The sequence below is a fragment of the Nannobrachium achirus genome, assembly GCF_963921795.1.
Source record: "Nannobrachium achirus genome assembly, chromosome: 15".
In the NCBI taxonomy this organism is placed as follows: domain Eukaryota; kingdom Metazoa; phylum Chordata; class Actinopteri; order Myctophiformes; family Myctophidae; genus Nannobrachium; species Nannobrachium achirus.
The window spans coordinates 34,103,024-34,128,021 of NC_137822.1; the positions used below are offsets into that span (position 1 = coordinate 34,103,024).

General features: G+C 41.2%; 2 protein-coding genes across 4 annotated transcripts in view; one reads left to right on the forward strand and one right to left on the reverse strand.

The window, feature by feature from the left end:
- The window catches only part of plpp1a (phospholipid phosphatase 1a), a 247,506-nt gene that overhangs the window by 26,521 nt on the left and 195,987 nt on the right, over positions 1 to 24,998 (forward strand). For 2 of the 3 annotated variants that reach the window (XM_080742650.1, XM_080742651.1), the window contains exons 4-6: positions 1,694 to 1,751; positions 4,333 to 4,509; positions 5,672 to 8,936. In XM_080742650.1, coding sequence (XP_080598776.1) covers positions 1,694 to 1,751; positions 4,333 to 4,509; positions 5,672 to 5,788 — 352 coding nt within the window. In that variant the 3' untranslated portion in view covers positions 5,789 to 8,936. Of the gene's footprint in view, positions 1 to 1,693; positions 1,752 to 4,332; positions 4,510 to 5,671; positions 8,937 to 24,998 lie in introns of those variants that run through there. The other variant, XR_013962748.1, reaches the window with a different exon arrangement.
- mtrex (Mtr4 exosome RNA helicase) overlaps positions 8,869 to 24,998 on the reverse strand; it is a 50,604-nt gene continuing 34,474 nt past the window's right edge. The window contains exons 22-27 of the mRNA XM_080742649.1: positions 14,231 to 14,394; positions 14,036 to 14,141; positions 11,879 to 11,935; positions 11,436 to 11,604; positions 10,240 to 10,344; positions 8,869 to 9,008 (exon numbers count right to left, since the gene is read on the reverse strand). Coding sequence (XP_080598775.1) covers positions 8,956 to 9,008; positions 10,240 to 10,344; positions 11,436 to 11,604; positions 11,879 to 11,935; positions 14,036 to 14,141; positions 14,231 to 14,394 — 654 coding nt within the window. The 3' untranslated portion in view covers positions 8,869 to 8,955. The remainder of the gene's footprint in view (positions 9,009 to 10,239; positions 10,345 to 11,435; positions 11,605 to 11,878; positions 11,936 to 14,035; positions 14,142 to 14,230; positions 14,395 to 24,998) is intronic.

Below are 24,998 nucleotides of genomic sequence, written 5' to 3' on the forward strand. Positions count from 1 at the left end.
CTTCTCAAATCAATGTAATGAATGATAACATAACTGCGATTTAAAAATAACCACACGATGATACTGAGTGTGTTGAAAGTGAGTTTCAAGTCCCTGCAAGCTATTTTTCTTTTAATATTGTGCTGAAATGAATGGAATCCATTCTCTTCCTGGAAAATAAAACAAACAATGGCAGTAATGTCAGGTATAGTGTTAGTCTGAGACAATGGGTATGTCAGATCACCAGTGGTCAGGTGTTAAGTACTTTTCCCACCACTGCAGATCACAGTACGGTAGTGACGATTTCGTCGACTAAAACTATGACAAAAAAATGTTCAACCTTTTTTTCACAGATGAAAACTAAATCCGCCTTTAAATGTCTGCTAAAAACCCATTTGTTTCGGAAATGTTATGGTGTATAAAAGCTTAGTATTGTTTATATTGTTCTGCTTATTCAGTTGCATTGTTCATATTGTTCTGTTTTTGCTTTGTGATGGTCTCGTTTTATTTTATGTATTGTACAGCACCTTGTGACTTCTGTTTTGAAAGGCGCTTTATAAATACATTTACCTTACCTAACCTTACCCAAATAGAAACTAAATAAAAACTAAGCTATGATGACTAAAACTATGACTAAATATATTGACAATTTCGTCAACAAATAAAAACTAGACTAAAATGATACGAAGGAACTAGTGGAGAAGAGATCCAGTAGAACTAAAAGACAAGTCATTTTATGTTTGGTTGCGCTCCCGTCACCGCGTTGTGCTCTGAAAATAGACGATCTACAAGCCACAACCCGTCGCAACGCGTCGCATTGTGAGCTTGTAGATCTGCTATTTTCAGTGAGCAACCAGGTGTAAAATCAGCCACTACGACACCATCAAGGCCTGCAAAAATACATTTTCATAGACAAAATCAACAGTAGATTTAGTCGACTAAAATCGTATATTTAGTCGACTAAAATTAAAACTAAAACATTTCAGATGACTAAAATTACCAACTAAATTACATTTTATTCAAAAGACTTCAAAAGACTAAGGGTTCGAACCCGAACCCTAACTAAATTGAATTTTTTAAATCAACACTACGGTATAGTCCTTCAACCACATGAACCCTAGCATCCCCATTCAGGACATGATCACAATAGGAGAACATTCTTCAAAAATCCGGCGAAAGATCTACATTTTGCAACGCGTTGTGAGCTTGTAGATGTAGGTGTAGAGGGGATAAGGGTAGGGGACCATATACACCTGGGGGACCCCGCCCGGTCAACGGTGTAGATACTAGGGGTTTAACCCATTCAGAACGGGTACTCTATATTGTGTATCATTATTTTATGCTTTAACTATTGAAAAATAGCAGATATACAAGCTCACAGCGCGGCACCGAGTGCCGCGCTGCAAGCTTGTAGATCTGCTATTTTTGAAAAATCGTGAAAATTAGAATTTTGACCCAAAATATTTAGTTCCAGGGACCACCCAGAAGCAAAATTTTAGTTACAAACGTTCGCTTTGAAAATACATATATTTGCACACATTTTCACAACTTTTTCAAAAATAGCAGATCTACAAGCTCGCAGCGCGGCACTCGGTGCCGCGCTGTGAGCTTGTATATCTGCTATTTTTCACTGGTTAAAGCCGTTAATAATTCTAGGTTAAGTTGTTATGTCACTACAGAGCCTTAAAACATATACCTTTTGTTCTTGTTCTAGGTTATCCTTCTACTCCGGACACTCCTCATTCTCCATGTACTGCATGCTGTTCTTGGCTGTAAGTATTATAATAAACCTTTATCTGTTGATCATTATAATTATTATATCAATTTGTGTTTACTGTCAGATACTGTTTAAAGTCAAGGTGAAATAAATCACTTTATTACACAGCTCATGGATTAATAACTGCTAGGCGAGGCGAGGTCACATGTTCAATTTACGAGAGCTATGCCAGTGCTCACCGCTTTTTGATTTGATTTGTGGTGCTCAAATGTTTAACCCATTTAGGCCTAGAATTATTGACTGCTTTAACCAGTGAAAAATAGCAGATATACAAGCTCACAGCGCGGCACCGAGTGCTTGTAGATCTGCTATTTTTGAAAAAGTCGTGAAAATGTGTGCAAATCTTTGAATATATGTATTTTCAAAGCGAACGTTTGTAACTCAAATTTTGCTTCTGGGTGGTCCCTGGAACTAAATATTTTGAAATGGGGGTCCGTGGCCAAATACATATCATTTTGGGGGTCCTTCACATGAAAAGGTTTGAGCACCACTGACATAGTAGTCTCTCAAGAACAGACTAACTGAGCTCCAGTTAAGTGAAAAGGACCTTTTCTTTGACGATGGCTGGCCAGATTGCTGACATAGAAACATCGTTTTTTTTTTTTTTCCAAAAGTCTTAGAAGGATTCAAAAGACACTTATAGAATCGGGTCAAAATTCTAATTTTCACGATTTTTCAAAAATAGCAGATCTACAAGCTCGCAGCCGCGCTGTGAGCTTGTAGATCTGCTATTTTTTTTATATTTAAAGCATAAAATATTGCGTCATAATGTGTACAGGCCTAAATGGGTTAAATTGCAAGGACCCCTTGCAACTAAGGGTCCATTTGAAACCCCTTTAAGGAACCATGAGGGTCCCTGGACCCCTTTTGGGGAAGAATGTGCATAGTATGGGGGAGTATGTCCATTACGCCACACAGTATTATTGCACATGTGCAAACAATGACATGCAATGTTTTTGGAGTGGCTCTTATAAGCTTTGTGTAATCAATGATCCTATCGGTAGCGCTGGGATTCTATGGAGATTCAAAATGAAAATCTGCGCACTTCAAAGCTTTGTTTGTGAATGAATACAGCTGCTCTTAAAGTTCTGTTGTTTTTGTTGAAAACTGCTTTAACTGCCCAACACTTTCTGGCTGAACAGACAGTGTGACGACGTCCTGGAATGGACAGAACCCACCATCCCTCTCAGCTATTTCCAAGTGTTAGAAATAGCTGTGTCTGTTCACTTGCACGACCAATTAAATGACAGTATTTGCGTTAGGATCGTAAAATAGGAAGATAAGCCTAGGTTTATATAATAAAATTTAGGAGACACATGCTGAACAGCAACAGTTCTTTGTAAATACCCTTTGAAAAACTAATTTATGTCACATTGGAAAGGATGACGTTACATCAACAGAACATTTTCCAGTAAGATAAGGCTTCCATAATCTCCACCCAAGTAATAAACTGTTAGATTAGATAACAAGTGGGCCTCGGGTCGGGTGGTGCATCCGGCTTGCCCGGGCGTCCCGAACACAATTGGGCGAGTTTGGGCGGGGAGGCCGAGCCTACTAGGGACCTACAGGCTGGGCCGGTGCCTGTCAGCCAGCGTGTTGAACAGGGGGGGGGGGGGGCAGGGGGGGCGGGGCGGAGGAAAAAATGGGTGATAATTGTCTACTCTAGATTTTACTTTAGATAACTGGTTCCTTTTTCATTAACTAGATAGATTGTGGTAGCCTAATGATTATATCATCTCATTGGCAGTTAAACTGATTGATTATTAATCATATGCACCTTATAAAAGATATTGCTATTCTTAAAGGTTGATTGCCGCCGGGTGACCATATTATTTTACCATCTGATAAGAGCTCATAGAGAACTTAAAAGTATTTTTCGACAAAATGTGCCCTTTGCGCTCCAAGCCCTGGAATTATTTTCTTAGCGACGAGTCTATCGATTCCTTTTTTGATTCAATGAATAATCGAGAAGCGTTTTATTTTTATTACAGTAGATGTAGCAAAAATAGCCAACCTACAATATTTCGATGCTTTGCGAGCTTCTAGATCTGCTTTTCGCTATTTGCGTTATTGTATTTAGAAAAAAATATTTTATAAAATATATGCAAGCTTGTAGATCTGCTATTTTTGAAAAAGTCTTGAAAATGTGAGCAAATCTTTGAATGCATGTATTTTCAAAGTGAACGTTTGTAACTCAAATTTTGCTTCTGGGTGGTCCCTGGAACTAAATATTGTGAGATGGAGGTCCGTGGCCAAATAAATATCAGTTTGGGGGTCCTTCACATGAAAAGGTTTGAGAACCACTGACAGAGTAGTCTCTCAAGAACAGACTACTTTTCTTTGACGATGGCGAGCCAGATTGCTGACATAGAAACATAGGTTTTTCAAAAAATCTACGATTCAAAAGACACTTATAGAATCGGGTAAAAATTCTAATTTTCACGATTTTTCAAAAATAGCAGATCTACAAGCTCCCAGCGCGGCACCATAGTTAAAGCATAAAATAATGATACACAATAATGTGTACCCGTAATTCTATTAACTGTTGCATCTCTACTGCCATGTCTCTCTCTCAGCTGTACCTCCAGGCCAGACTCCAGGTTGAATGGGCCAGGCTCCTGCGACCTACGCTCCAGTTCTTCCTGATCGCTGCGTCGGTGTACACAGGACTGTCCAGGGTGTCTGATTATAAACACCACTGGAGCGACGTGCTGACCGGACTGCTACAGGGCGCTCTGATGGCCATTCTGGTGGTAAGTAGGCCTGCCGCATCTTACCCAAGTGTCCCTATTCAGGGGGCGAATATCTTTCAGTTTCTTAGTCTGGCAACAGGCTCTGGGAGGGAAACTGGAGCTAAAGTTTGATGGGATTAATTTAAATCAGTTAGTCGTGGATACGGCATTCACGAATAGTGATTTTTAGTATTCCTTGCGTTGTGAGGCGTTGTGAGCATGTAGATCTGCTATTTTCACAATATGTATCTGCAGAACCGAGTCACATTAAATGTAATACCTACAATTCCATGTGCTTGTCAGGGTTCTTATGACTTCCTATCTAGCCAAGCTTTATAAACCACGAAGAAATATATATATACAGTATTTTAAAAGACAAAACAATATAAAAAATAAAAAATAAGCGAATATTCGACTTCGGTGAACAACGTCGAATAGTGACTTTGATATTCGAATATTTGGTGAATGCCCTAGTCATGGACAAAGCTCATGAATAAACACAACATAATTTAAACGTTCCCATTGTCCTCTCATCAGAACAATGGGAATTACGTTTATTGTGTCAGTCCTTCATTTTAACAGATACTAGACCTTACCCGTACAAAGATATGTGCTCCAAAATATGTGTGGGTTGTGGGGAAAGTTACTGTAACTGGTGCGTGCGTGAGAATATGTGGGAGCATCATAATGTAAGGAGCAGCCCATGGAGGAGTGTATTTATGATTTCCATACCCGTTGGAAGATGACCCAGTGCATGCATGACCCATGCGAGAGAGAGAGAGAGAGAGAGAGAGAATGTGTGTCTCTTCACTGCAACATTCCTAACTGTGAGAGAGGTGTGTGTGGGGCTATGGGATCCCATGGCCTGGAGGAACAGACCGTAACCCTGACAACAGGCTGAGCTGAACAGGCTGTGCTGTACAGAAGTGGTGAAGAAACGCTAATAAATAGCTTGAATTTGGGAAAAATTTAAATCGGGCTCCGTCAGCGTCTGTATAATGCTAATGGCCAATGCCATGTGAAAATTGGGATCAGTTGCTGAAGAGATAAAGGTGGAAATGCATTGTGACTGACCTACTGACTGACTGACTGACCTCTCTCTCTAATTATATAATGGATGAATTAATCACAAGGGAATGCAGCATGCAAACGATGACACACACTGTTCTTTCTCTCTCTACAGGTGTTTTGCGTGTCCGACTTCTTCAAGAACCGCGTGGAGCCCAAGAAGGAATCTGACATCCCCCATACGACCCTTCAGGAGTCGGCCACTAACGCAAACTTTGACAGCCCCAACTAAAAAGCCACACGGAAACACAGGGATCAAACACTCTCTATAGCCCTCCATTTAATCTCATATACTCTGCATGGACATATAGAGCATCGCTGATGGAGTATGTGTGTTCGTAGAAGTGCTTCATTCATTGTCCTTGCTTTAAATCCACTTAAGCTAGAGGATGACCGTACATCTTTATTTACAAAATACAAAACAAAAAGGGGGAGTTTGAGACTGCGTTTAACATCTTGGCTGCTGCTCCCCAGATTCAATTCAACTAGATTTAAGTGGCTGCATAGCTACAGACAAGACAGGTCTTACAGCATCTCCACCAGGAGTAAAGTGATGACATAAGCGCCTAAAAGCCTAATTTATGCTCTGTCGCACACTAGACATCACATTCTGCAAATAGCAGACCTACAAGCTCACAACATGTCGCATCCGCAACCAGTTGTGAGCTTGTGGGTCGGCTATTTGGGCGACACAGCCGTGTGATTTAAGTATGAATGGGGCTTAATCAAGCCTTTAAGCTCAAGTGAAGTGGCTGACAGTTATGTCGGGGGTGAAGGTTTTTGGATGTACAGGAACCATATAGCATGTACTACCTGCTGAGCCAGTGTTGGGAAGACTTCAACGCATGCGCCCACTAAAGGGTTCAACCACTGCTGGCGAGGGAAACCTGTGAATGTAACCCCGCTTTGTGCTTTTCCTTTGTTGGAGTCAGCAACTCCATATCGATTGGGATTGCTGATCTAGAGTCAATCTTAAGTTAATTGCACCACTATGATTTAATGTATTTGAGTTTTTTTTTATTTTTTGTCTGACTGCAAATATTATGTCTGTTGGCTGGGTCCAGTGCATCGTGCGATATTTCTCTTCATCACAGGGTATGAAAATAATCTGCACACTATGAAGGTTTCATAACACGACACACAACACAATGTGTGTGTTTCTCTTTTCTGAAGTGTGTCGTCAGCATCGGACTGGACTCTGAACTCTGCTGCCTCTTAAGCTCCTGCCAGAATGGTTGAAACATTTTTGTGCCTCATCATCGATCTTCAAAATCTGCTCACCCCCTCCGACAAACAGTTTTCCCTCTACTGCGTTATGAGGGACATTCCACAGCATAAGATGCACTATGGTTAAATGGCTGTTACAATTAGCTGCATCCATGCAAAAAGCGATGACCAATTGAATTGATACATTTACACCGAATACATCTTCACCTGACAAAACCAAAATGACAAAAGCCTTCCAGTAGTAGCTTCAGCTGCCATAGGGCAAGGAATGTAGCCTCATAAACCTCCTCCTCCTGGAGTGACCTTCTAATTGCTCACTAGGAGTAGAAATTGAATCAGAATTTCAGGAGGCGGCGGTTTACGAGGCTACAAGGAATGGGGAGTCGACTTGTTTTCAAACAACGGAAAATGAAAATGGATAATTCCTTGTTCATGGGTATAGCAGCATAGGGGTGGGCGATATGGAAAAATACAATATCACGATATTTTCCCAAGCTGTATCACGATACACGATTTTATCACAATTCTTTTTCATGTCAAGTTACTTGACAAAAACTAGACTCTCTGGGTTCCTTTTGGGAGGTCTAAATTGAACTTTACGTATGTAACTCTGACAGTATACATATGAAACCAAATCCATTTGGTTTCATTTGTATACTGTCAGAGTTAAGTGGAGATCTTGACATTTTAAAGTTTGAGAACTACTGATTTAGACCAAAATGAGGTTCTGCAATGCAATTCTGCAATGAATCTCTGTATTAACGATTAAACAGGATTTTTTTACAAGGCTGCCTCAATTGTATCATGATATATACGATACCTCTGAAAAGGCATATCGTGAAGACATTGTATCATCTCAACGATAATTATCACCATATCGCCCACCCCCATGGCAGCATATTGAACAATGAATAAAGAATACACAACACACAACAATAGAAGAGAGGACAGCCTTATTCAATCAGGATCCAACCTTTTTACACAAATGTGACTTGCCTCGTGTTTTGGTCAAAGCTGGAAACTAGATTGACAGTTTTGAGTCCCATGTTGCCTTCGCTGTACTGCTAACTGCTGCTAGCACAGCTACGTATGTCCAAGAATTAATATAAATATAAGATAAGCAAACTGATAAAATACCTTACTTTTGTATAATCTGTAAGTAAAAAGAATGATATAGACGTTTTCTTTTTTTTTTATTGAAAGCGTGTTACAGATATGTACAAATGTCTTGTTGAAGTCCTGGTTTTTGAATTAAACCAAACATAAAAAAAATAAAGCCATGAGTACAAATAAAGTCTCAAATTGTATTCTTTGTTTGCCAAGTCAAAATAAAATCACAATGAACCACTTTACGTCTTGCAATGGGGCGGGCATAAGCAGAAACAGAAATATTCACTTAAATTATTACAATGAAGTATTCTACTGTAGGGATTTGTGAATCCTTGCTCAGAAATCCAAGCTGGCAACATGAAACATGCATTGAATGCATAAATCAACAGTTGAGCATTCGGTACAAAGGATTTATTCCTGAATAAAAGTATTCACTGCTATCCTTGATAAGAAGACCATAGCTTAAAATAACAGAAACATTTCGACCTGGCGTACCAGCAAAAATAGTAGATCTACAAGCTCACATGCACTGTGTATGAGTAGTGCGAGCTTGAAGATCGGCTATTTTCGTGCTGAACACCATTGCACGTCATCATAAAATAGTGTGGTTATCCTGCAAAAGATGAGTTTGCCCAATACATACATTTCAATAAAAATATAAAACAAAAAATTGCTAATTGCTAATAACTCAAATCAGAATTTGGAAATACAATTTGAAACAAATCCAGAGGACAGGAACAGAACGAACAGGAAGACTGACAGATGGTTAAAGAGAATTATAACATGGCCAGAGAACATTCATTCATTCCTTTGTCGTTGAGTAGAGCGTCTCCAACTCACTGTAGAATCACGGTAATATTTATACCAAGGTTGGTGAAGATTGTGCCACATATATTTAAAGGTCATATACTGCTACGAATACGAATTAACAATTCTTAATTTTGCAATTTCTGTGTGGGAAGTGGCCATGATATAAGTGGAATAATCAACCATAATTCTGTTAATTTTCTCCATTAACAGTTTATTAAACAAATCCAATGTTGCGGTGCGTGAGGAAGGTGTTTATAGGTAGAGACTGGCGGCAAACACAATATCTCTCTTGATCTTTGTAATTCCTGAAGACAAAAGAGACACACACACACATACATGAAAGGATTATAGGCTCAATATTGAAAATAAAAGTGCAACGAATCTCATATTTTCAAATCAATCAAGAGATGAGGAACATGTCCATTGTGAATCATCGAGGAAGATGTGTTAAACATCGAAACGTCAGTCACCCCTGCAATACCAGACCAGTCGAGTGCTCCATTATTATATTTGGGTCAGTCCAAAAAATGATCTGGTATCCTCTACCAAGGTTGCACATTCCTTGTAGGTGATGGACCAACGGTTTATATCATGTATCATGTCTGTGATCATAAGCCGCAAACCAGGTCATCATGCTCTTGAAATAATAATATTCATCATCACTTTAGCCAGCATCAACTAATATTAGCTTTGCTACCTATATTTTCATTATATTACCACATTAGCAGTAGAATTACATTTGCAAATCTGCTCAACATTATAGCAGCAAAATCCGATTTTACCACTTAATAAGTGTACAGTGGTAAAATGACTTAAAAATCATTTTCAGAGATGCCAACCAGGCTAGAACCCATCACAAGGGGTTAAAAATTAGTTCTGAATAGGTTGGCATTGGCAACTTCTACCCCTTGATAGCTGCAGTGCATATGTCTCAATATCCGTTTCGGCCCCCAGACTATAAAGTGCAGACCAGTCGAGTGCTCCATTATTTTATTTGGGTAGTCATTTATGAAGTGCCCAGGCAGGTAGTATGCTTTTTGCAAACAGTTGAGTTTGTCCTCGTTGAGCACCGACGAGTCCTTCTACCGACTGTTGGCTGAAGCGAGCAGACATCTCCTTACTTGTAAACTCCATACTATGTTTTAAAAACTGCTTTTCACCAACAACCAAACATTGGTAACACCAAACCTTTTTTAATTTTTTTCCGCCTTTTCTGAAGACTGTAAACCACAATTTGTCTCATGACGACTTGATTGATGATGCACTTTTGACTCTGACATCGTGATTACACTGGTGTTTGTTTACACACACACATCATGTTTTGGGATACAATCTCACAATGAGTTTCGAGTTACGTCATAATGTCATAATAATGACCTAAACATCATAATGTTTCATTTGGCTAATAAACTACAATTTGTGGCGCAGCCTAATGGCTGACATAAGCCTACTGGGCTTAGGAGTAAACTTAATTTATACCCTGGAGTCTGAAGGTATTGTATAATGGGAGTGTGAATCATGCTCAAGGCTTCTTACCCTCAGCAAACTTCTTCTCCAGCTCAGTGTTGCCGATGGCCTTGGCAGCCGAACACATCTGTCTCAGAACCTCCTCTAGACGCCGCATGCAGCGGATGATGCTACCTGCAGCGACACACACACACACACACACACACACACACACACACACACACACACACACACTATAATGCATGCATAGAAACACAGTAGCCGCAGTCGGTCGCGCGGTTGCTCACTCCTCATGCATTGAAGGAAGCATGAGCTTATACTAGACCATACATGAGCAACTGGCGGCCCGGGGGCCACATGCTGCCCCACCTGCGCTTAATGCGGCCCGCAGGTTAATACCGGAATACTGATATATTACTGATTTCAGCTGTTACAATTCCAAACATGAGCTGCTTTAACTCAGTCAGTCAATATTAGTAGCTTAATGGGGCGCCCGCTGGCCTAGTGGTTAAGCATACCACATACTAGGCTATGATGCATGCTGGTGTCGCCGGTTCGATTCCCGATCCGGACGACCTTTGCCACATGTCATTCCCCATCTCTCACCCCATTTCCTGTCAGTCTACTATCATATCAAATAAAGGCATAAAAAAAAGCCCCAAAACAAATTTTTAAAACATATATATATATATTAGTAGCTTAATGACTAGTATAGTAGTAGTATTATTGTTTTTATGTCCAATGTATTTAGGTTCATAAAGTTAACATGAGTATATAACTAAATGCATTTGAAATTAGATAGCAGCGGTAGGGGTGGATACAATATCACAATATTTTCCCAAGCTGTATCATGATATACGATTTAATCACAATTCTTTTTCACGTTGGTTTTTATGGTTATGTTTCAAGTTACTTGACAAAAACTAGACTCTCTGGGTTCCTTTTGGGAGGTCTAAATTGAACTTTACAAGTATGTAACCAAATGGACGGGTCCATCTGGTTTCATTTGTATACTGTCAGACTTAAGGGGAGACCTTGACATTTTAAAGTTTGAGAACTACTGATTTAGACCAAAATGCAGGTTTAAATTGAATTCTGCCATGAATCTCTGTATTAACAATTAAACAGGATTTCTTTATAAGGCTCCCTCAATTGTATCACGATATAAACGATATCTCTGACGAGGCATATCGTGGAGACATTGTATCGTCTCAACGATAATTATCACCATATCGCCCACCCCTACGCAGCGGTCTATATCTGACCTTCAAAGACATCGGTCATCTTGCAGATCTGAGCGAAGGTGGCGCCGTTGGCCCAGGTGTAGACCACGTCCATGAGGTGGGGTTTGAACTGGTTCAGATAGGACTCCTCGTCTTGGCACTCCTCCAACTTGGCATCTGCTGACACCTTGGCAATGCGCTTTGCACACTCCTGAGGGCACACATGTCTTTTAATACTACTACCGTTGGAATATTAAATCAATGAAGTTTGGGCGAAGAGGGAAATAATAGACCATTATAGAGCACTGGTGGAACTAAGTAAATTGGGTTTTTAAAACACATTGTGTAATTATGGCTAATGGCAGCAAATAAAACATTTTCAACAGGGGGGAAAAGGGTGACAATGTGGTCGCATCGCAAAGCGGCACGCTTATACAATGAATCATAAATTAAGCATTAATGCTGTGTATCTTTTTCTGTGTTACCTGCATTTGTCTCAGTGGCCCAGCAAGCTGTTCAGTCAGTTTGGGCATCTCGCTGGCCTGAATTAGAGAATAAAACACAGCATTCATTTCACCCGAGAAGGCATCTAATAGCGGCGTGTGGTGGTGAGCTTGTAGATCGGCTATGCGGTTAACTTTCAAACTAGCTATGCTATTTGTCATTTCAGTATCGGCAAACATTTCCTTTTTTTAAAGATTTGTTTTTGGGCTTTTATGCCTTTATTGATAGGACAGTAGACTGACAGGACATGGGGGGAGAGATGGGGAGTGACATGCGGCAAAGGTCGTCCGGATCGGGAATTGAACCGGCGAAAACGCCGCCAGGCATCCATGCCTATGTGGCCAGCGGGCGCCCCTGGGCAAACATTTTCAATGTTTTTGTAGAAATAGCAGATCTACAAACACAAGGCATAAAAAGAGCACCATCGTACATAAAATAGGGCTTAAGTGGTGAAACCAATAATGGGCTCAGCTGTGTATATAATACAGAAGACAGAAGAGCCTTTGTGTGGAACTAGATAAGAGTGGAACAGCTGCATGTCTGCTGAGTGAGTCAGTGACAAATGAAGAACAAGAGAAGTACACACACAACAGCAAGGAGCCAATGAGCCCCCAATGAGCCGTGAGACAATAGCCAGAGTTTGGCATTGACACGCACACTTATTTGTCATTGGTTGTGTGAAGATGATCATCGCGCTGATGTGGAGGCTGATCAAAGGTTTTAGGAAGACATCTGTTGCTAGGGTTGCCTCACGGACAAAACAAGCATCAGTCATTACATCATTAGTTTGTTACTTCAGTGCTTTAGTTTCAGTGGTTGGGAGCTAGCCAAGAAGGCATTCAGAATGAGCAAGGGTTGCTTGTATTTGGAAAAAAGGTCCCAATAACGGTTACCTGGAATTAAGAGGAATATGTGGATATTTCTGTGAATGTAGTTATGTATATGTATTGTTACGGGTCACGTGAGTAACGATTATATGGTGCAGTCTCTTTCAATGTCCATTAACATGGTTCTAAAAATTGGGGTCCAGGGACTCTCAGGGTGCCAAATGGACCCTTACAGGTCTGTAAAAGAGTCTCAGAGTTACGGGGGCCCTTACAATGAAAAGGCTTGAGAACCACTGGTCCATTAGGTCCGGTGAAAATGTGATCAGCTGTGTCGGAGGGGACTCGGATCGACCTCTTGTGCTCTAGTCTACCTCTCGTCTCCTCCTTCTTCTACATCCACCAATCACAAGCCTGCCAGAGCCATCACTCTGATGATAAAGTCTATCTCAGTGCCTCTGCTTTTATAACAGACCTGTGATTTCGTTCACTTTAAAAAGGCACTTTGTGCTTAACAGGTAGTTACCAGATTTTATTACCCGGCTTGTTTGAATGCTTGATTCTGATTGGTCGAGCGCTGAAATCAGCTGTGAATTATAGGCGTATAATGACTGCTCCGCTCTATAATTCACCGCTGCTCATCAACGGCTCAGAGCACCTGCTGCAGTCAGGATGCACTGTGTGAATTTAGTACCGTATCCAACATGTCAGCCATGTAAGCTCTCAAGAATGTTTTTAAAAACATTTGAGGCGAGAAATAGACAACGTAGTAACAGAACATGGGTTTATTTGATCAGCACTTCCTTGTTTTCCAAGGCGACCCGTGGGGGGACGCCCAGCGCAACACTTGTGGAACACTTTCAGCCGTCTGTAAACAAGGAAATACTTCATTTTCTTTTTAGTTTCGAGTCAAATTATTAATTGTATTTATTAGCCGGGTAATAAGTGCTATAAGGTCTTGCTGCTTGGTCATTATGGCGTATATGGACACTTCAGGCTGATAATTCTAATTATTAGCCCGTCGTGTCCATATACGCCATAATGACCGCGCAGCAAGACCTTATCGCTAATACAAATGTTATGTTTGACAGGTCAGGTTAGTACGTATAGTCAAGTAGGGTTTAGTTCACTTCCTTTCTTGTGGATCCCAGTCAGGAAGTAACTAGTTTTGTTTTATTTGTTGGTTTGGTGCCACCCCCGCAGCCATGTTCTTTGTTCTCTATTCATCCAAGTGTTTTATTCACGCACACTGTACACTGTGAAATGTGTGTATTGTATGTCTGCATGCATGCAAGTGTGTGCATGTGTTCTTACATTCTCCTGAAAGACAAAGCAGGACAGCAACGATGTGGCCTGTTCAGCTGTCAGATCATTGAAGAGACCGTTGAATATCATCTCTGTCAGGAGCAATTCGTCAGCGCTGCACGAGTAACGACAAGACAACGGTTAGTCCTCTAAAATAAAATAAACCTACATGTGCACCAGCGTGTGGTGCGTGTGTGCGTCTACCTGCTGATCTCACAGGCGACGCGTCCCTTCATCTCAATGACGTCGGAGGGAGAGGCGAAGCCGAGCCGCCGCAGGACTCTCTTCCTGCACTTCAGTTTGTCCATCTGGAGGACCGTCCTCGCCTTCTTCAGCTCCCGCTTGGCTGTTCTGACATCTGCTGCGATCTGACCACACACACACACACACACACACACACACACACACACACACACACACACACACACACACACACACACACACACACACACACACACACACACACACACACACACACACACACACACACACACACACACACACACACACACAAGTTTCAATTTACACAGGGTTCCCATACATCTTTAACAATTCATTTCCAAAACTTTTCCAAAATGTTCTCAACCTTTTCAGGTCGTGACCCCCGAAATAATCATATTTGAAGTGGGGACCCCGGCACCATGACGAGCACCAAGGGTTGAGGAAAAAACACGTTTTTTAAATTTCTGCCTCTAATATTTGACAATTTGGATAAAGTTTAATTTGTCATTTCAGAGGTTTAACAAAATCAATAACCAAAGACAATGCATAGCTATTTTTTCCAGGACCTTCCAGCACCCTTGATCAATTCCAAAACCTTTCCAGTACTGGAAAAAAGTTTTTTCTAATTTCTAAATATTTCAAGGAATTTCATGACCGTGGGAACCCTGTTTACAATTTAAGCATTTAGCAGACGCTCTTAATCCAGAGCGTCTTACAATAGTATCATCAACATCAATACATCAAATGGGGGAAACAAATTGTAGATAAATCTAAGAAAACAGTTAGACCAAGAGGTGCTTCAGGTGATTCAGTAAAAAACTTCAAATTGTAACGTTGTAAATGCGATTTTTACATTTTGTCTAAATTACTTCATGGTGATTGAGGGTAGGCAAGGGCAACAGAGTAAGTGCTATGGGCTAAGGTGGAGTCTGAAGAGGTGAGTCTTAACCCCACGGTGGAAGCTACGGAGTGAGTCTGCAGTTCTAAGTGCAACGGGGAATTTATTCCAGTTTGGGGGCCAGGAGGGTGAAGAGTCTAGACTCTAGACTCTACAGTTACATTCAAGAGATCAAGTTAGCAGTAAATGTAGTTGAGTCCAATTAGACCTTGAGCACAGTATAATAATACCAGTGCTCAAGGTCTAATTGGAATACCCTTAACTTTGACAGTGTACAAATGGAACCAAATGGACTCGTTAGGGTCCATTTGGTTCCATTTGTACACTGTCAAAGTTACAGATGTGTAAGGGTCAATTTAGACCACCATAAAAAGGAACCTGAAATCCACTTTGGGAACCACTGAATAATATAACTGTAACTAGTATCATGGGTTGCATTTGTAGTCCTACACCAGCCATTTTGAGGACCAACACAGGTGTTCGGATTAACATAGAACATTGGTTCTATGCCAATCAGACAAATTGAACACCTGTGTTGGTCCTCAATATGGCCGGTTTAGGACTACAAATGCAACCCATGAATAACCTTAAGGGTCCATTTGGTTACAATTGTTGTAGACTCTCATGAGTTAACAAATGAACACTGTGGATTTTACAGTGTAGTAGTACTCTGGAAACACGCATCCATCCATCCACCTATCTGTGCCCTGGCTGAGTCCATGATCCTATTTAACCATTACCTCTAATCACCACAGCAACACACACACACACACACACACACACACACACACACACACACACACACACACACACACACACACACACACACACACACACACACACACACACACACACACACACACACACACACACACACACACACACACACACACACACACACACACACACACACTTTAAGTGGACACAGATGTGATTGGTCCACGTGGCACAAAAACTCAAAAGTATGGAGCAGTGCAATTTGACTGTCCCTTAAAAAAGGTAGGGCAACAGATAAGAGACAACTTCAGATGTTTACATACTAGTCCATGCTAAGTCATTAACAGTTGCTTTTTTTTAAAGCAGGGTAGATACCCTCACAAAAACATGCGGTAATCCTGTGGTATCTATACTGCCTCCCTGATGGAGGAGAAAGGAACTGGTTTGAATAACGTGTTCCTTGCACGCGCTACGTCCATACTGGGAAAATCCCCCCTGTCAGGTGAAAAGAAACAACTTGGACTACTCATGCATTGAAGGAAGCATGAGGTCACTCCGTTGTCTCCCCAGAGGCGGCAGAGGGAGAGCAGAGCCCAGGATTACATAGCTTAGGCAATTGGTACTGGGTGAAAAAAATGGGTTACAAAATCATGGGATAAAAAATTTAAAATTTAAATGAGAAAAGTTCTCCATAACTGGTGAAAAAGCAGTTGTCTGAGGTATGAAGAGTCATTGCCTCAAGTTGGGGAAGTTGCTACATACATATATACATCATCAGCTAATTAGTCTTTGTGTTGGAGGAAGTTCTATATCTATCCATCCATCCATCCATCCATCAGCTAGACTGGCCACTATTGACTCCCACAATTTGCAAATGATCCCGTCATACAGTCTGGAGGACGGAAGTTCTGATCCTGAGTATGGGATAAAGTGACAATTTAAGGACTTTCAAAACCGTTTTAATACCGAACTGGCCAAACTGTTAAATATTAAGTAAGCAACAGGCAAACATTGTGATGATCTACATGCTCGTGAGCAAGCACCTTGTGAGCAAGCATGTAGATCTGCTATTTTCACAATATTTACCTGTGGAACCGAGTCACATTAAATGTAATACCTACAATTCCAAGTGCTTGTCAAGGTGGGGGTCCCCAGTTCAAATATGTTTATTTTGGGGGTCAGGTTTGAGAACACCTGGTGCAAGTGGATCCATTTATGACTCCAAAACAGAGGATTTCACAGAAAGGTGACGAGTCCGTATGCCTGAAAAGGGGGAATGCACACTGCTGTCGTGTCGCGGGGATCAAAGTGGAAGCTAGTAGGGAGAACTTAAAGAGGCTTAGTCACAGATGGTTAACCAAGGTCAGGAGCCGAACAGAGTAAAGCCTGATTTACTTAGTTGCATGCCAGTGTCAACGGCAAAAATAGCCTTGATCTACAATCACACAATGCGTCCTAACACATTGCATGTGCTTTAGATTAGCTATTGTAGCATGCATGCTTAACCAAGTAAAAATCAGGCGTAAGATCAAAATCCACACTCTGCCCATCAGAGTTTCCACTTTGCATACTGACCACACACACATTACGTACATAGGCAAACATAACATTTCTGTCTAAGCCAATTTAATTTCCTGAACATGACGTTATTTGTTGTGCATGTTGACTAATGACTAGGGTGCATCTTGCAACTTTCATTTCCCTAATGTGAGGAGGTTCCAGCATACCACAGTTACGACCTTGCTTGGCTGAGAGCCATTCTAATTCTAAGTGCTGACACCTCATGATATAAAACCACACCAATGTCCTTACTATTTACCTCATCTGTAACCTCGGAACAACCCCTGCCATCTGTTAAGAATCAAAGCAAACTATACTCTGTGATATTGGCTCTACTGTGTTGTGCTCATAGGCACTGTGCTGTAGCTGTAGCTGCTCAGCTATCGCATTCCCTCTCATCTCATGAATTATTGCTTTGATGAAATAAATCAGGCAAACGCACACCATTGTTTTGGGCATTGGGTCAAGTCAAGCAACACGTTGTGTCAGTCAAGCCCGTAGGTTTCAACTATGGACGGTTCCAGAAGATGTTACCACATGGCTAGGGATGGGACGATATGAAAATGTCATGTCACGATGATTGTGACGAATTAAATCGCGATTTACGTTATCATCGCGATAATCAAAATCCATTATCCTGGGGCGGAACATTTTTATCACGATAAACGATAATATCGCTTATCGTCCCAACATAGGGCTGGCTGTCACGTTTATGACATTTTACATGACGATTAATTGTCACTCAAATAATTGCGATGATCGACTTAATTGTGTATTTGTCGCTGACAATTACATTTCTGTTTGGCTTTTAGGCTTTGAAGTTGCACATGGCAAATATGACACATAACCTAAATATAGAAAGAAATGACTGATATATTTGACAACTTTATACTTAAAAAAGAGCATTGATAGTGGAAATAGCCGATCTACAAGCTTGAGCTTGCAGATCTGCTATTTCCACTATTTTTTTAGTTTAAAACAAATACATGAACATTTTTCAACATGAAAACGATTTTGACGATTATGAAAAATAATCACGATTATGTCAAATAATCGCGATTAGACGATTATGTCAAATAATCGCGATTAGACGATTATGTAATAATTGTGACAGCCCTACCTACACATGGCAAGCAGTTCGCATCAATAAAACCAAAGGGCAGTTAGGCACCCAAACAGCTACTTTACATTTATGAATGATTGATAATACTGGCCTTTTGCCTACTACCACACTCAGTCAGCTCAGCTGCTGTGCACACACAATCACACGGCACGCCTTCTAGAACAGAACTATTCAACCAAACTGTTCAGGGGGCCACATCGTCAGAAACCCAAGGTGTCAGGGGCCGCCAGTTGAATAGCCCTTCTCTAGAATATTCAAACATCCTACACAGACACACACAAAACACCTGACATACTAAGATTGCCCACACAAGGGTAAGCACACATGAATGTGCGTATATGTAGATAGATGCTTATATACATTACGGATGGGCGTATGGGCTATGTGTATACATGGAGTGCTCCACAGTTAAATGCAGCTAGGTACTATAACATCATATTTATCTGAATCAACATGGCTGTGCATATTACGAGCAGCTGATGTCAGTAGGAAAATGAACCCAGCAAAGCCAGCCGTCCCATCTCTAATACATATACTGCATACATATTTATGCAATAATATTTACTAGTAAGACGCCTCAGGGCAACAAGCGACCGCGCCATGTCTAGGCCATCTGGCCAGTGATGTATATCGGACCAGTTACCCATATATGGAGAGCCCTGGTACCCATCCATGTACTGTATATGGAGATATGCTGTGAGAGCCCAAACATGCTTACTCAGTTATTCGTTATGTGAAAGTCCTATGATGTCTATGATATCTGACATCATACCCTTTTATGCTCATACATGGAGATCCCTGTCTGTAGAACCAGCCACACAGATATGGGCTGTCTTGGCCATCTGTCTTGGCCATATATGGATTCTGTTGGTGTTGTATGTGGCCGATGTGGCCTCCATATATGTGGGCATTCCCATATGAGTCCTGTTAGATATGGGCTTAATACTGATGACAACAGGGAACTCCATATATGGGCATAAAAGGGATTTCTGTTAAGTGTGACATCACAGTGAAGCCAGAGCGTGATGTCAGAGCAGCAAACCCATTCTGTTAAGATTAATTCCCCTGACATCACAGTGACGTCAGAGCATGATGTCAGAGCGGCAAACCCATAGACCGTAAAAATTAGGGATGTGAAAAAAAATCGGAAATCGACGCGTCGATCGACTCACGCTCACCGCGACTCAAAAAGTACGAGTCGAAAAGTCGAAAAATATATATATTTTTTTATTTTTCAAAAGTTTTTCCCCCCAAAAAAGGTTTTAATCGTTCAAAAACGTTATAAGCGTTAATGTTTTCCATATGTGAGAGGACCGTGTGTGTGTGTGTGTGTGTGTGTGTGTGTGTGTGTGTGTGTGTGTGTGTGTGTCTGTGTCGGAGACGAGTGCATGCCTGCATGTGTTGTGCATTCGCATGCATGCGGCGCTAGTCAGGTCCGCGGACTACTGGTTGAGAAACACTGCTGACACCGGGCTGATGTGCGCGTCATAGCAGTGCGCGCTGACTTGCCTGACTGTATCAACCGTATCAACTCTATGGACTGGATGCTTTTGTTTACCTCCTGCCTCTGCATGCACGCTTGACACGAAAGCTCGCTTGTTAATGGCAGCGTCGCCGTTGTGTGCGATGATCACAAACCACACTACTCGTCGTTAACGTTAATGCGACACACCGGGGATATATGAGAGCGAGCGGTCAGCGCTCCCGCACGTTCCATGGACTTATTGTCACTCCGCTTCTAGTCTCTAGAGAACAGACTCCATGCTAACAAGGAAGAGCAATTATGTATTATTAGTGGCCAAGGCCACGAAGTGGCAAATGGCCACTCATTGTTATTGGACTTCATCATAACTATTATTATTATTATTCTTCCGCCACTTTTTCTCTAGCGGCTAGACCGTGCAGTCGCTTTTTACGAAACTCGGCAGTATGGCAGAGGACTATGCCAAACGGCTAAAAGGTGAAGCTCGCAACAATCGGCCAAAGGGTGGCGCTGTAGGAAGCCTTTGAAAAATGCCAACTTTGAACAGGTGTAGCTCATGCCCTGTTTCAGGTACAGCAATGAAACCTGTATACACTTATGCGTCTCCTCATGCCGAACAACTTGTACGCTCTGACTTTTGACCTCTGACCTTTACTTCTCCCACAATTTTGAATTATATGAAAAACAGTAAAAATGTATCTCCTCCTGGGATTTTCGCGTAATGTGCGCGAAACCTTTTTTACATGAACTTTGGACCAATACGGTCTGAAAACTTAGGCGGATTTTCTTTAAAGCGAAACATTATTTTTTAATAATTCACTCAATGTTGCAGTTTTATGCAAATTTTTCTTCTGCCTCTAAATCATACATGCAAAGTCACACGTTCATGGCATTTGGCAAATATGTAGAGGGTTAGTCCAAATATCACTGAAAGCAATCTTACTCCAATTGGCCAAAGGGGGGCGCTATACGAAGCGTTTGAAAACTCAAACTTTAAAGGGGCATAAGTCATGCCTCGTTTCGTTTGAAGACATGCAACTTGCTTACACGCGTGCCTTGACTCAAGCGGAAGACATCTGTGTCTTTGTTAAGTAAGCTCCGCCCTTAGATTTTCCGCCAATTTGAGCAGTTTGTAAAACACTTAAACCCGCTTTTATTCCGGAACTTTTGCGTCACGTGCACAGAACTTTTTTTACATGAACTTTGGACCAATATCTAAAGATCTGTCAGATCGGATTTTTTAAACATTGAAACATGCTTTTTTAATAATTCAATCAACATTGCAAGTTTTATGCAAATTATTCTTCTGCCTCTAAAACAAGCAAAGTAACATTTTCATGATGAACTACTGTAGAGGGTAAGTCCAAATATCACTGAAACCAAAAAGAATCATATTTGAACTGGGGACCCCCCACCCTGACGTGAGTAGGGTTTTCCCATGATCTGGGCCTTAGGCTAGATGCAGAATAGAGCTGGGACGTTCGCGAACGAATCAAATCTTTTGAACGGCTCTTTGAAGTGAACGTTGGGATCCGGTTCGCGCAGTAGAGAGCCGTTCATTTGGGGGGGAGACCCCCTCCCCCCAATTCAACATCTCCTTGCTACTCCACTGAGTACTGACTGAGTACAGTGAGTGAGTGAGAGAGAGAGAACAAGTGGAGGAGCTAGTTCATTGTTGCCTGCTTGTTTTTTTTAGGTGTTTTATGAATAACAAAAGTCAAGGTAGCTTAATTTATACACACATTTTATGAAAAGGGTAAATACTAAATTGTGATCTCAACTGTCAGCAGAGGAATGTGGTGCCACCTTGTGGATTCATGTTTAAACAAATTCTTCTTAAAAATATATAAATATACAAGGAGACAAATGAGCCAGTCTTTTGAACGGCTCTTTTTAGTGAGCCAGATCGATGGTACTGTCTCACTTCAAATAGCCATAAATCCCACCTCTAATGCCGAATGGTTAGGCACAGGTGTGTGTGTGTGTGTGTGTGTGTGTGTGTGTGTGTGTGTGTGTGTGTGCGTGCGTGCGTGCGTGCGTGCGTGCGTGCGTGCGTGCGTGCGTGCGTGCGTGCGTGCGTGCGTGCGTGCGTGCGCGCGTGTGTGCGTGCGTGCGTTATTCTTCTGCCTCTAAAACATACATTCAAAGTCACATTTAAATCACACTTTGCAATAATGTAGGTTAGTGCACTGTGCACTTGTGCACTTGTAACCCACGGTTCAGCGGGAATTACAGTCATTTTATTTTATTTTTCAAATGGAATATATTCTTATTTTTCACATGCAATGTTTTGACCACGGTCCCTGAGTCACAGCTGCCGAGCATTCGTAATCACCACACCCTGTATAAAGCCAGTTTTTTTTTCAGTTTGTTCAGTAACCTCATTGGAGCTGCTGCAGGTTTGTACACATTTCATTTCAAGACTATTCCAATTTCTAACAGCATTACTCCATTTATATTTAACCCACACTATATTGATTTTAGATCCACCTGACCAACTCTGATATTGACACTGAGGCTGCGTGACTAAGATAATTGGTAAGTGAACATGTGGCTCGGAAATGTTTGTTTCTGGTTTTGGGATTGGAATGTAAAAAGATTCATTTCGGGAATGTAATTATTGCTTGTAGATAAGCAGATTTGTCGACTTTATTTTGTTTTAAGCTTGTAGATCGGCTGATTAGTTGATTTTTTTTAGTTTTTTTGCCTGTGAACTGAATCTTAATTGTTTGGTTTTCAGAAACTACATTTCCCAGAATGCAGCAGCTAAGATGGTTGCTTGTTGGGCGTCGGCCGATTGAATCCATCTGAACAGTTTGAACAAAACACTGCTGAGTTGAGGAGTGTGTGCTGCTCTGTATTTTGTATGGTCTCTTTTACCGTTTTACTGTGTTATTTTGGTGCTATCGTTTACGGTGAGAATGTGTTTTATATTGTCAGGAGTGTGCAGTTGTGGATTATTGCCTGTGTCCACTATTGTTTGGGGTGTGGCCTCATCTCTTTCTTCAATGTAAGCATTTAACTAAAGAGATGTGAGTATTATTGCGACTGTTAGGTCGCAGTTACTATCGAAACCTCCACCGGCTGTCACTCTGTCCGTGTGACATCATACTTTTGCCCTATTCATATCTCCGTTACCATTGCCCCTATCCATGCCAAACTTTGCACACATTCCTTGGCTGCCTGATTTCTCACATGGCCCTCCAGCGCCACCATGAGGCCGATTCTTGCAAAACATTTGTGAACACTGCTCCTACAGATTTTGGCCTAAAATCACGCAAATTGATTGTCAAATCACAACCTCCGTCCCTGATTTCACACATGCCCCTCTCTAGCGCCACCATCAGACAGATTTTTGCAAAACACATTTTACAACACTGCTCCTACAGATTTTGGCCTAAAATCACGCAAATTGGATGGCAAATCACAACCTCCAAATCAGCAGATCTGTTGACTTTATTTTGTTTTAACCTTGTAGATCGGCTGATTAGTTGATTTTTCTTATTTTTTTTATCCAGGCCCTGTTTTTTGCATGTGAACTGAATCTAACTGATGGCTTAGTTTGGTTTTCAGAAAAACTACATTTCCCAGAATGCAGCAGCTAAGATAGCTGCTTGTTGCAATCAGTTTGATTTGTCAGCACCTGGCCGCAACACAGCTTCTCCGAGTCAGGCAATCCAAATGTTTTTGCTCTTAACCACCGAGCTCTGCTTCACTGTGTAGCTGGCTCTCGAAGGGACTCTTCCATCGAGCAGTAAGCAAAACTCCACTATGTTCTCCTCTGTCGCACATTTGCTCTGTATTTTGCCACATTGCTAATGGTGGTTCTATCTGTTCCCATTGTAGGCAAATTAGGAGCTGCATCTGAGTCTTGGAAGAGAAATGGCATGTGTTAATGGAAGCAACGGCATACTGTGAAACATATGTTTCGAATGTAACCCCTGTTTGTTAAGTTCTGGAAAGAAGCATATTTTGAGTTAAAAGCCCCGGTTTTGGGAAGAACTTTATTTCATGTTTTAGGGGAACGCCCCATTGAATAAAACAACGCTTATTGCGTTTTCACCTTGAGAACTGTTTCCGTGTGCTGGTTTGGGTTCAGACTTCACAATACTTAATGTTTAAAAACTTTATTTGAAGACGTGTTAAAAGCCCCGGTTTTGGGAAGAACTTTATTTCATGTTTTAGGGGAACGCCCCATTGAATAAAACAACGCTTATTGCGTTTTCACCTTGAGAACTGTTTCCGTGTGCTGGTTTGGGTTCAGACTTCACAATACTTAATGTTTAAAAACTTTATTTGAAGACGTTTACTACTTGAATTATTTGAAAACATTGTGATTTAAAAGACATGCCTGAAAATGGCTAGGTTGTTAACCCTCTGTTTTGAAGGTTTACAACCTGATGACCAACTCTTCAACAAAGACAACTAATGAAAAAGTTGGAAAATAAAGATATTGAGTTAAAACCTTGAGGAGTTCTTTGGAACTATTTTATGTCTGTTGCATATAGTCTTTTGCATACATGTTGTGTAGAGGTCAATTTGTGCTTTCACCAATAACTATGCCGATTAGTGTAAAATCGGCAGAGTCTCTGTCATTTATAGCGCCACCAGAAGGCCGAAAACGCATTCTTCGATATTACTCCTTCAGATTTTATCCGATAATCACACAAATGGGCACACAGTATCTCTACAGTGATGTAATCATGACGGATTTGTCCAATATCATATTCTATCTAATTGGCTAACATTGAATTCCAAGGTTTGCAGGATTGCTCCTTTTTGAACAAAATGTCTCAAACGCAGCCTGCTATTTGTGTGAGATTTTGCACACACATTCCCACTAGGCCAAGGAACAGATGCCACCCTTCTCACATTGGCCTGTTATAGAGTCACCAGAAGGCCAAAAAAAACACCTAACCTGTTCGGAAGAACACTGCTTCTAGTTTCTCTTTGATGTCTTCTTTGCTTT